Source organism: Spea bombifrons, chromosome 4 (genome assembly GCF_027358695.1).
Source record: "Spea bombifrons isolate aSpeBom1 chromosome 4, aSpeBom1.2.pri, whole genome shotgun sequence".
NCBI classification, from domain to species: Eukaryota; Metazoa; Chordata; class Amphibia; order Anura; family Pelobatidae; genus Spea; species Spea bombifrons.
In genome coordinates this window covers 47,085,393-47,098,375 of record NC_071090.1, presented here as the reverse complement: position 1 = coordinate 47,098,375, position 12,983 = coordinate 47,085,393, and the positions used below count along the sequence as shown (strand labels likewise).

Here is a 12,983-nt window from a genome sequence, read left to right as displayed (position 1 = left end):
ACATCTATTTTCAGAAACAGATGGAAAAGATATTTCAACATTGGAAAAATAATAGCTGAATAGCAAAAATGTAAAAATAGTGACAGCTACAGGGACTCTACAAAAGTAGAATCAAAACTGTAAAACCATTCAACGTGGGTTGAATTTAATTATAAAAACTGAGATAAATATATTTTTAATATATTAAATTGCAAACTTATTTGAGAGGTTTTTAATTAAAATATGCTTTACTAAATGTACTGTAGTGTTACACCATTTAATAGCTTAAGTACTGAAACTGTTTCATTCGGAGTACAGTTGCTGTACTTAAGCTATTAAATGGTGTAAAAGTGAAGAAATCACCAAGCCTGCATTCACCAAAAAAGCATTTAAGTGCCTTTTTATAGGTATCAACTTTGAAAAGGGTAACCCCTGAGGCCATCATCTTATAATGGACTGAGTAGCAGAAAAAGCAAAATCCAGAATGGCGCATTTTGTAATCCAAGACAAAAATGTACACTTATCAATGTTTTCCGTACCTTAACGAAATGATATGACAAGGCAAATATACAAGCTGGAAAGGAGCAGCATGTTACAAATAGATGAAATTCGCAAATCGATGATGCTGGTGCATTCATGATAGAAAACTGTCCATTCTCTCCTTCGTATTGAACCAATTATATTCATGGTACTTATCAATGATATTCAGGACACGGTTGTCTCTTGGTTCCTTCCATCGTTTCAGTGACAAGGAACATATGCCACAGCTGAAAGTTTATAATTTTCAGTCACTTGATAGGATGAGGAGGGACTGGCTGGTAAGTCATATGATATGCTGGAACTTGTAAATGTTACAAGAGCTTGTGTGGAATCGCATGACTGTTTTTCTGCATCCTCAGAATTGATGGACACTAAGCTTGTGTGTCTGGATTCTCTCCATAATGTCTCTGCACTTTTTAACCCACCAATGTCTTCCTTGAAATGTGGATTAAATAGTATGTAAAGGAGAGGGTTTAAGCATGCAGGTAGTGGGATGATCAGTAGAAGTATTGACTTAATCACCTCTGGGCTAATGAAGGTGAGGTTTAACAAGGAGGAAAAGGACAAGAAAGCCACAGGGCAGTACAAAATGCAGTTTGTGAAGAGAAGAAGAGCTATATGCTTTACCATAGAACAGTCCCAAACATTTTCAGGCTCCCCCTTTTCTAGACTGCAGTAAAGTTTAGTATAGGCAATAGTCATCACAAGGAAGCAGAGAGAGTTTAGCAGAACTAAAGCAACCATGAAGCCCATAGAGGAGGGATCCCCAAACAACAAAGGAAAACACAATGGAGAAGTTCCGTAGGCACTTCCACTCAGCAAAGGGGAAATTGCTATCACTAGGGACAGAATAAAGCAAAAGACAATGAACACCTTCACACTTATAAAGGAGGATTTGGTTTCAAACTTAGTACATTTCACAGAAAATCCACGCTCAAGTGCAGCTACTGTGAGAAGGAAGATGGAGGTCTCAGCAGCAAAAACAGACAGGAAACCTGTTATCTGACAGCCTACTCCACTTTCCCACCAGGCACCGTATTCAGCAAAGCTGCCAAATGTCAAAGCATCCACGGATGCCAGCACACCACTGGACAGACCCATCAAGGTGTTCATAATGGCTATGAGACCAATCAAGAGCTTTATGGATGGCATGTATGACAGAGATTGAAAGACTGTGGCAATAACCAAAGCATTGCAAATGAAGGCCAGGAAAACAATAAGCCAGACCCCAATTCGAATGAGCCAACTCCCAAACAGGCAGTCACAGGGTTTGAAGGGCCCTGTAGAAACAAAGAGATCATTTGGTCAGGATGCATCCTCATAGTTAAATACAATGTAGAATATAAAATCTTAACCATAATTGTTCTAGTTTGAAATTTGAAACTGGCCTTATTCGTAACGAATACGTGTGATTATGAAAGATTATTTTACCTGGAGATGGAGAGCACTGTATTGAGTGAACAACTTTCATATCCTCTTCAAAGTCAAGAAGGAAATCCTCAAAATCACGATCATCTGAGGAGAAAAAGCTTCATCGTTTCACAATAGAGCATAACATGTCCTTATACAAAGATATACAAGGAAAAGTTCCTTATCTACTGTAAAAGCTATGAAAGGAATCTAACATGTTCCTATTGTAGCATTTGAGCACTGAAGAAACACATTCCTTTATTTCTAACAAAAAAAGGATTTATAAAAGTTTTAAAAGTAGAATTTATCAAAGGATTTATTTCCTCAACACTAAACAAAATTTGAACACTAGTGTTCTAGTGTGGGAGTTGCCAACTATAAAATATTTAAGCAGCCGCAAAACATTGTAATTTGGGTTGAAAAAAAGACACAAGACAATCAGGTTCAAACTTGCTGTTGATACAGAAAACCCACAATAGAGCAATTTCCAATTGTGCCTTAAAAGGGGAAAAAATCCCTTTTTACTCCAAAATCTGATAACCAATTCTGTCCTTGACAGGATAATGAAGCATATCCCTGTATATTCTACTTTGCAAAAATATATCTATCCGATATATAAATGTATCTAGTGAATTTGATCTCAAAAATACCTTTTTAACCCCTTAATTACACGTACGGGCTCAAAGTGCATTGTTTTAAATGGGTTTAGGGACGGCCCATTGTCCTTAAGGGGTTAATGTAAGCAAATTCAAATGCTCTAGCCTCTCTTCATAACTAAAGTGTTCCATTCCTTTTATTGGCTTTGTAGCCCAATTCTGCACTTTTTTAAGCTCTATAAATGCCTTTTTTAAGAACAGGTGCCCAGACACTGCACTATTCAAAGTGGGGTCTTACTACTGACAGAGGCAAAACCGTGTTAACTCTTGTTAATTATGTTTTTAAACAAAATGTATTCCTGGGTGTTATCCTTTGGCAACCTTTCAAATAGGTTTGTAGTTACAGGGCTGTGATTTTGACCCTTTTTTGAATATTGGTACAATTTTTGCTTTACGTCTTATGACACCATACCACACAAGAGAGAATTCTTGAAGACCAAAATCAGTGTTGTGGCTATTTTCCCCAAGTACCTAGGTATGGGGCTATTTTGACTTTAGTAATTCTTTTTCATCTTGTCTTGTGTCAACCTATCACGTCATTGCGGCAAACATTTTGTAGCAATAATTTGCAAACCATAAGAACCTTGCATTATCTGGTACCCATCTTCTGCAAGATCAAACATACAGTAAAATAAAATATACTATTACTGATTAAACAAGTGAAATAATATATATTGTTTATATTGTTCTTTGTTTTCTACGATTGTGATACTCTCTATATACAAACCTTACACCCCGAGAAATGTCATTGTCGATACTTTTCTTGTATCTTTTTAATGAGCTAGCTGATATTTCCATAAACTTAAAAGTAGATACAAACGTGCGTTTTACCTTGAAAAATCCCCGAGTCCTTTCTATAAGCTTCATCCGCAGTGCTGTTGTCATCTTTGTTCAACAGGTTTGAGTGTTTGAATAGACTTTCACAAGCGCCGAAAGCACAGCACTGATAGGCATATGGCATTTCCATGACCCTATCAATTTCAACACACAATATATTATTTTTACTCACATTTATCAATCTTAACTATGGATTATTGTGTGGTCGCAACTCAAAAATCAAAAGGTATACATTGTGCAGAGGGTTTAATGTTTTACTGAATGGATTGCAAGCTTTCGGGACTATCTAGGTCTCTTCTTCAGGCATATTATATATTTGAAGCAGAAGTTGCTCATATATTTTACATGCAGACAGTCGTGGCATATCTGCATTTCTTTTTAACACGACTATAGGAATGTAATCTCCATTCACAATCTCTGTACCTTGCTGTGACCGTCTGCATGTTACTGTATAAGCAACATTTGCTTTAAATGTATAATATGCACGCAGAAGAGATCTATATAGTCTCAGGAGCTTGCAATCCATTGTACGTCAGTCAGCCAAGTTATCATCTTTATCAAATTTGCCTTGGGTCATTCAAATGCAATTAAATGTCTGGGCACCCCAAGTTTAAGATAATTCTTGTGTGTCAGAGATTTAAGAACTGGAAAAGCACCAGTATTCATACTAAATGGTTCATGTGCCATTCTTCTTGTCTAAGAGAGGAGTTCAGGAAGCGGTTATGCACACACTTTGTCATTTCAATGGTAATCTGGAGAGCAGTTCCTCATTATGTGGCCCAGCCAGAGGGGAGTTTAAAATAAATGGATGCACGGAATCCTTTCCCATTTCATAGCCGTCTGCCTGGGCTGTGTGTCTCTTTACTCCTCTTTGATACTTCCTTGACTTTTATTTGCCCTTCTTAATTGCAGTTATTTTATGTAATCTTTTCTTGTAAAGGACTGTAAAAACTCCTACAATTACTGTTCCACTCCGGTATAAATCTCTTCACTATCTTTCACATGTTTTCAGCAAGTAGCTGATTTAAAGTATCACTATTTATTTAAGTGTACAAAGGCACAGAAGGAATGTGTCACTCGTAATGAATTCTCATTCTGAATTATGGGTGGAATCAGATAATTGCAATGAATGAGCACAGGAAACAATTATTCTGTTTTTACAAGCACTCCCTCTCCTCCTTTCGGGATGATAATTTTTTTTTAACCATTATGTAACCCTTTGCTTACCAACGTCATAAGGCTCAATGCACAAAATGGGGTCGTTACTTTGGATTGGATGCTGACATTTTAATTAAAACAATGCATATGTAAAACAAGTTCTCCAAGCTAGCATCCGTAAAATACTTTTCTTTTCAGAAACAGACCCAGAATATTCTCCTTTATGTGAAGTTAAGCGTAAATATATACATTTGGTGATAAAGTTAGAGCTCATAATTATGATGATAATTATCATTGTAAGCAATGCATACATTAGACATGTATGTTTTATATCAAGTATGTATTAACAAAACCAATTATTAGATACTTAAGGTTATAAAAGATTTAAACAAAAACCAGAATGTAGATAATGTAGCTTGAAGTATTTGATTTTTGGGTAAACATATTAAAGAGGCAATCATGCCTATTATTTGATGGATTTGTGAAGCCAACCCAGGTTTGGCATTACTGTTCCTGTATTTTTTGTATAAAGGGCCTGGTGGTTATGTTATGTCCTGAGGTACAATAGAATGAGCTTACCTGAGTTTTGGAAAATTTTCCAACAGGATAAGTCTTTGGAGTGATGGATTTCCTGTTAATTTCAAGTGAGTTAACCCATGCAGTCCCGTGACCGGAAATGAGGTTAAGCGATTAGATGAAAGATCCCTTTGAAGAAAGAAGAAAAACATTCTTCATTGTAAGCAACAAATATGAACATATTTTTAGTCACATGTTGCAGTCAGTAAGTGAAAGCTGATTTTATAGCATTTTATGCTAAATCTTTGTTTACTTTTGCCATAACAGCATAACAGTACAGAAATTAAATCAACCCACCAATCAATAAACAGCAACACATATATAATCTCTGCTTCTCTAAAATGTAACCTTTAATAATTTTCACTAAAAACCCCCTAATAAGGGGAATTGATTCTCCCCAAAAGAGTAATGCTCATAGCAACACAGCATTGTGTGAGCCTGCTTTGTCAGGGGTATTCATGTATCCCTACGTTACTCTCAAGCTCCTGTTGGTCAGAACATACTAGACGTAGTAACTCTACTATTGACCCCATTGTTTATCAGGTGATGGAACTAAAGAGCTTTCTGTCTACTAGGCAATACCAATACGGTTCTCACTATAGAATTTAGGCATTCTATTTCCCAATTTACTGTGATGTAAAGGTGTGAACCAGGTCCCCCGGCACAGAGTGCTCTCTTTGGAGAGTTGTTTGTCAAGGAATTTGTAAAATTCGCTAGATAAAGCAAAGTACTGCAGTACTGTAATCAATCTAAAATAACTCAAAAAATGGGTGGCTTACAACCCTTTCAAAATTGAAGGCCTCCACTGCCTCTGAGATCTTTTACTATCAACATATTGGTCATAAACACATGGTTGGATGAGGTTGGTGTGGAAGAACTTGACTGGCCCTCACACAGAGCCCTGACCTCAACCCCATCAAACACCTTTGGGATGAACTGGAACAGAGATTGCCAAAACAACATAAAGTCACAAATTTATTAAAGACAGGAGGTGAATATTATGCCACCCTGATTACTAATTTACAAACGCTGTTGTATTTGTTTTCTGTTTTTGTTTCTATATGAGGCTAATGCTTCTGCTTCCAGTTTCAAGATGCTTCATCCCTGTTTCGATCTGCACCTCCAACTTTTGGTTTTCCTCTGATGTGGTTGCTTTTCCTCATGGATGCAAAGAAAGAGGATGTTTTTCTGTCAGAGAGTATATTTATATGTGTTGCTGTTTATTAATTGGTGGAAAAAGTGTAAACGTTTTTATTCCGGTACCGCTTTGCAGATATGGTAATATGAAAGAAAGATTTAGCATAATATTAACCACTTGTCTTTAATACAATCTTGACTTTACGTCACCACGTTTGCAAAATCATCAAATTATAAGATATAGAATCTGTTATGAGTATAGTATAAAGCTTTATGTTGCAACACCTCTGCGTGACGGTTTGTAAAGACTATCCTGTTGAGTTGTGGCAAGGAATCTTTTCATTGCACTGAAAGGCTGAAAGGGTTAACAGGCACCGCTCAAACTATTAAATCTCTTGTGTTGTGACAGTAATTTCCTAATGCATGTTACAGCAGAATACCATAATTGTGCTTTGTCATTTACATAGTTACATAGTTAGATAGGCTGAAAAAAGACATGCGTCTATCAGCCTTTCCTATTTCTGTTTATTTCTTGCTGGTGATCCAAAAGAAGGCAAAAAACCCCAGTTGTGGCTCTTTCCAATTTTGCACAATTATTTTCCCCATAATTTAAAAATGATATCCCTGAATGTTATGTTTTTCCAGGTATCCATCCAGTTGCAGTTTAAACGTCTGTACAGACTCTGATAAAACTACCTCTGCAGGCAGAGAATTCCACATCCTTATTGTCCTTACTGTAAAAAACCCTTTCCCTTGCCTTAGACTAAATCTCCTTTCTTCCAGTCTAAACGAATGACCACGTGTCCTATGCATAGTCCTGTTTATGAACAGATTTCCACACAATGGTTTGTATTGGCCCCGAATATATTTATATAATGCTATCATATCCCCTCTGAGGCGACGTTTTTCTAAACTAAACAGATTTAAATTAGTTAACCTTTCTTCATAACTATAGTGTTCCATTCCTTTTATTAATTTTGTAGCCCGTCTCTGCACCCTTGCTATGATATCCTTCTTTAGAATAGGTGCCCAAAATTGCACAGCATATTCCATTTGCAAATTTCTGTTGTTAGGAACAGCATGCCCAGAGGAAATACAAAAAGATGAACTGAAGAAAGAACTTATGCTATTTCTGAAAATTTGAAGTGAGTTTTGCTGAGAATCTAATGTATTGCTTTTTAATTGCTTTTATTTGCAAATTTACCAGGAGACTCATCTATAACATTAAAGTGCATATGATGGCTGGTGTGTCGAGGGCAGCACCGAGGCAGGTGGTGGCAGGGAGCAGAGGAGAAAGAGGGGCGCCGAGCAGTTGCTGAAAACATTTTCATGAATGAGGTGCTCGTTCATGAGCAAGCTTTCAGCGACCGCTCAGTGCCCTCTATCTCCTCCATTCCCTGACGCCTGGGTGCTGTGCACCCTGTCCACACGCTTCGTTGTGGCCCTTGGTGTGGCCCTTTAAGAGGGCTTCAAGGGATATTTCTAGGGACATTTCTATCGGGGGACTGTCTGCTCACACCTGGTCCCATATGATGGACAGCTAATACAGCACAAATCCAGCTTGTGACAGGTACATTAATATAGTTTTTAATAATACCCTTATCTTCCATCTAAATGTATTGTAGAAGCACCGTCTATAACCAGTACTCACAGTTTCATAAGGGAAGGTAAAGATGAGAATGAATTAGGATGGATGACGGAAATTTTGTTCCAAGCCAAGTCTCTGCAATCAAAAACAAAGAAGATAAAAAATAGAATATTTGCAACAAAGTTACCCTTAACTCAAAGCATTACACGTTTAAAGCATTAGCATGGGTATACTTTTTTAATGCTTGGTGCTAGCATTTGATATATATAATTATAGTGGCTACAAGAAAGAAGCAAGGTAGGATGATTTGTGGAGTACTCACAGGGATCGCAGGACAAGCAGCTGCTGAAAGGTGGTGGATCTAATTTCATGGACTTCATTATGACGCAGGTCTCTAAATGAACCGAACAGTCATAAGCATAGTTTCCAAAAAGTGTGAAATTTCAAGGATTTTACGGAACATAAGAATTCTTTCACCACATCCCATCAGCCATTACTCAGAAAATGCAGACGGAGAACGCTATTTAATCCTCCCCACCGTTATGCAAGAGTATTTAGCACTTTGAAAGTTTCATTTGTGAAGTGATAGAATGTAAAATGCTTAAGTGGGTTTAAGTGTACAATTTGCATGGTTGAAACAGCTGGACAGCAATACTTACAATTTCTGAAGTCGCTGGCAGCCTGAGAAGCTTGGCAAATCCTTTATATGATTGTAAGACAGGTCTCTGAAATAAACAATGCAGAACATTCAACATTCTGATGAACAAAAATTTGATTTTGAGAATTAACAAGACTCCAGGACATTAAGATAAAAAAATAAGTTAATCATGATGCTTTAATGATAAAGTCTAATAAGGATTTTTTTAGTTTTGGTCCATTCGTTTTCAGTTCGGACAAAATTTGAAAGCCCAGAGTTACTAGGTATAGATGAGATCACTTGCCCAGGCCAGAACAGAGTGATAGCGTCCAAGGAAAATGAACCAAGATTATCTTTTCAATTATGTATAAGGGGTAGATTTTCTTAGTTTAGTCGCTGACCATTGTAAAAATAAGTTACTGGGTGGAGCAAAGATGTTACATATGTAAGAAAAATAAGAAGATGAAATTATCTAGTTGATAATCTTGGTAACTGTAGCTCATTTTCAGATGGGGAGTGTGAGACTGCTGTGTTCCTTTTCCTCTGTGTGGATGCTTTGAATCCCCCTGAGATTTCTGCTAACTTTTACTACATGTGCTAAGATGTATAATCCCAGTAATAGGCCACTATTACCATATATGTTCACCATAAGTTTAAAATTGTAGATACACACTGAATATCACAATATCAAAATCTGCAAAACGTTGTTACTAAGGTAAGTTTTTCGATGTATGAACACACCCCAAGAAACCAGCCAAAGCAGTTTAGTAGCAAACCATCGCTTATATACCTGTTTTCGCTTTTGCCATATTTTCTTAGATGATATTGAATTACTCTGCAATTACATTAATGCTATATAACTTGCATCATAGGAAATGTATCATGCTAAATACTTAAGTATAAATGGACTGGATTCATAATCAATCACTATTATGAAACGCTGGAAAAAAGCCAATTAATAGATGGAACAAAAACATCTGGATTTATTTACGACAGAGATGTTCAATGTAATGGACTTGTCTCTAGGGAATATACTTGCCAGGAATTGGTGTGCATGAATATGAGCTTCTGAGACATGACCTGATAGATACTAATAATATGCATGTCTCAACAGTCATCTTAGATAAAATAAATAACATTTCTAGCACAATAGTAGGCTTCTTTCACAATATTAAATATACCTCAGTCTGTTATTCACCACAAAGGCCTCTGTGGTCCACTGGATGAACTCTCTTTACCCAAGATGTGATATGGCCTTTAAAATCATACTAAGTGCATGGTCAGAAGAACATACACAATTCAGATTATTAATGGATAACATAGTGGCGTGGTCATGTATACTAGACTAATAAGCAGTGCTATGGTGTTTAAAGCACCATAAAGGTGGGAGGTTGCAATGCCTATTATTCGGGTGATGCCACCACCGCAATAGATATAACTTTCATTTTGTCAATCGCAGGTGAAAATTATGCTTCGATGCCTCCCTTAAAATGTTACAATTTAAACAGTTGAATGAATTCCTTAAACGTTAGATACACAGCATGTCAACCCACCAATGTACCTGATACTGAACTGTCAGACATGGCCATTCTGCCATGTTTTTTTTTCCAAACTAGAAACCTTTACGTGACATGGAGAAGATGACCTTATACAATATGTGTGTGTCCATGGGGTGAATTTTGGGACAATAATATCAAACAAAGTATTTTTTTTCACATATACTATGGAATTTATCTCAGGCCCCATGTGGTTTGTCTACATACAGGCATTGCAGAAGAAAACCTCAGCTAGGTTATAAATAATAACATCTCCATGTCAGACAAGTAATATACATGTCTTATTTTAGGAACGTTTTACAGCTTTCATATTGGTAATAAAACAATAAATTGTAATCAGTACTAATGCATGGTATGCCAAGTGGAGAAATAGCACATGCGTTTCCAGTGATCTAATAGTCACTCTCATAAATTATCTTTTTAGCTTTTAAAGGAAAAATAAACCATCGTTTTTGGTACGTCTTTTAACACTAGAAGTCTGTGTGTAAGTCATGCATGTCTAATTCTTATCGAATGTCACTGGCACTTAAATGTGTTTTCATGTACTGTGTTTAGTTACACGCCAATTCATGTTCCAGATCATTGAGAAGAATAAGGTTCATAAAATGTATATATTCAATAAAATTATTTAGCGTCTACATAAACTTTCTCCGTGCTGAAATTTTAGGATTTCAAGTAACTTTGAACAAAGAGGGTTTGTGACAGGTTGCAATATAGGCTTACTGTGATCCTAAGTCAAATCAAAATCACTTTGGGATTTTACATTTATAGAAAATGTGAGAAATTTGTTAAGCGTATAACTTGGTTGCTCCACTTTCAAAAGTGGCTTCAGCAGAAATAGATCATAGGTTTGATTGGTTGGTGACCAATGCTGCTAACAATAATTGATGATGCTGAATGTGGCACCATGTCATGTAATCCATGTAAGTCACATATGAAACATGAAGATACTTCGATCTTATATGGTTTGGGTAATTTCTTTAAAAGAAGAGTTTTGAGAAACTTCTGGGGTTGATATTCACTGTTTATATATCAACAATATGCTAATCCCTACACATAGCTGGCAGAAAGCCGCTTGGAAACATGGCTAAAAGTTTCATTTATTTTCCAAGCAGGTTTGTTAATTTCACTTTTTTTGTGTAAAAAAGCCAAATGTTAAGATATATATTTTGGTTCCTTCCAGAAGAATAACTACAATAAGTCATCTGAGTTGAGAATAAGGGGAGCGATATTTTAGAGATAGGCAGCCTAACACATGTAAGACACCTATCAAAATGCAACTATAATATTGACTGCATGGTGGATACAACAAAGCATATTAATACTAGCTACATATCTCCTGCTGCATACAAATCAGTGTCTGGTTCAATGTAAAGTATTTTTTTAAAATAATAACTATTTCAGTATAACTGGTGATGGACCCTAATGTGTATTTGTTACCGAGCCACGATAACACAGGGGTTATTGGCTACCTGTGTTGAAGCACATAGACACTATGGAAACCAACCAACCACCAGATCACTCAAGTAAAATGACCTAACTTTTAATTTATAGCCTTATGAGATTAATCGTAAGAAACATAACTCATGCTCTGCCTAATTGCTGGTGCCTGGTGTAACAAACTCAGCAAAGCATGCTGGTGGACAGTGGGACTTCAAATTTTTCTACGGCCTGCAGCTGGGAAGCCTTTGTCTCAAGTGAATTTTAATTGCCCAACATGAATAGCAGGCAACACGAAGCCACGATGTACAGAAAGAAAATTTATGATGTGCAGAAAACAAGGTAACAGTCAATGATTTTCCTACACAAAGAGCCTTAAGCATACAATATGTCTCCACTAAATGAGCAACCCAGTGTTCTCCGTCCTGTGTTACTCATTTTCTTTTTTTTTTTAATTGCTGGGAAGAAAGAACAAGTTATGGCTTTTCATAACTGCTCAATATTTCTTGGCCCATTCAGTGCCTTTGAACCGTATCTTAACAAGCACAGACAGATTCCATAAAACGATTTCCCTACTCCGCTAAGACATTGCATGCATATAGCTGGAGCGAGCGTTTCAAAAAGTGTGCATATTCCAATAAGCATAAAACTGTGAAATTCCTTACTAAAGCACAAAGATAATCTGTCGTGAAATATGATACTTTTATAGAAACGAGTCCTGCGAATATGAATTGCAAAACAAAAAACTTGTATCGAACTGAGCGTCACATTCATATGAAATATGTTGTATCATGGGCCAAATGGTTTATTATTTATACCAGTGGAAATACTGTTTTTTTTTAAATATATTTTATCAACCATTTATTTATTTGTGCTGTTTCACTTCAAAAATAACAGATTTCTCGACCTAGTATGTTAGGAACACAAACTTTAAAAAATCTGTTACTTTTATTCATTTTTGATAAGGTTTAATAACATAAGACCTACTATTTATAAGAAAACTTTTTGATTTATAGAGCAACAGCCTATCAATGCCTGAATTTGTGTTACATGATCATTAAGTGTTCCTGGAAAAAATATCAATGGGGAAATATTTACATGGCAACGTTTTGATATTCAACAGTACTAGAAATGATGTTTCTAATATTACATTTAGTGATACAAGTGTTATGTAAAATTAGTGGAACACTATCTTTAATAATGAAACTAGCCAAAAAAACAAAAAGTTTTTTTTTTTTTTAAAAAAAGACAAAAAAAAAAGAGAGCAAGGTACTCCTCACTATTTGCTCAACGGCGTCTTAACTTCTCTGATCGCTATGTTGCTACACAGTGTGGAAACTATGGTTGTGCTTTACAAGTAAATTAATAATAATAAAAGCAAAATGCACAATATGGACAAAAGTATTGGGACACCTGGCCATTACACCAACAGGACTTTGATGACTTTGTGTTCTAAATAAATAGACCTA

At 36.2% G+C, this 12,983-nt stretch overlaps 1 protein-coding gene across 1 annotated transcript in view; it reads right to left on the bottom strand.

Annotated features, from left to right (window-relative positions):
• Positions 1–396: 396 nt before the first annotated feature.
• LGR5 (leucine rich repeat containing G protein-coupled receptor 5) overlaps positions 397–12,983 on the bottom strand; it is a 73,433-nt gene continuing 60,846 nt past the window's right edge. The window contains exons 12-18 of the mRNA XM_053465441.1: positions 8,541–8,606; positions 8,204–8,275; positions 7,945–8,016; positions 5,160–5,285; positions 3,417–3,556; positions 1,951–2,034; positions 397–1,799 (exon numbers count right to left, since the gene is read on the bottom strand). Of these exons, the coding sequence (XP_053321416.1) occupies positions 721–1,799; positions 1,951–2,034; positions 3,417–3,556; positions 5,160–5,285; positions 7,945–8,016; positions 8,204–8,275; positions 8,541–8,606 (1,639 nt within the window). The 3' untranslated portion in view covers positions 397–720. The remainder of the gene's footprint in view (positions 1,800–1,950; positions 2,035–3,416; positions 3,557–5,159; positions 5,286–7,944; positions 8,017–8,203; positions 8,276–8,540; positions 8,607–12,983) is intronic.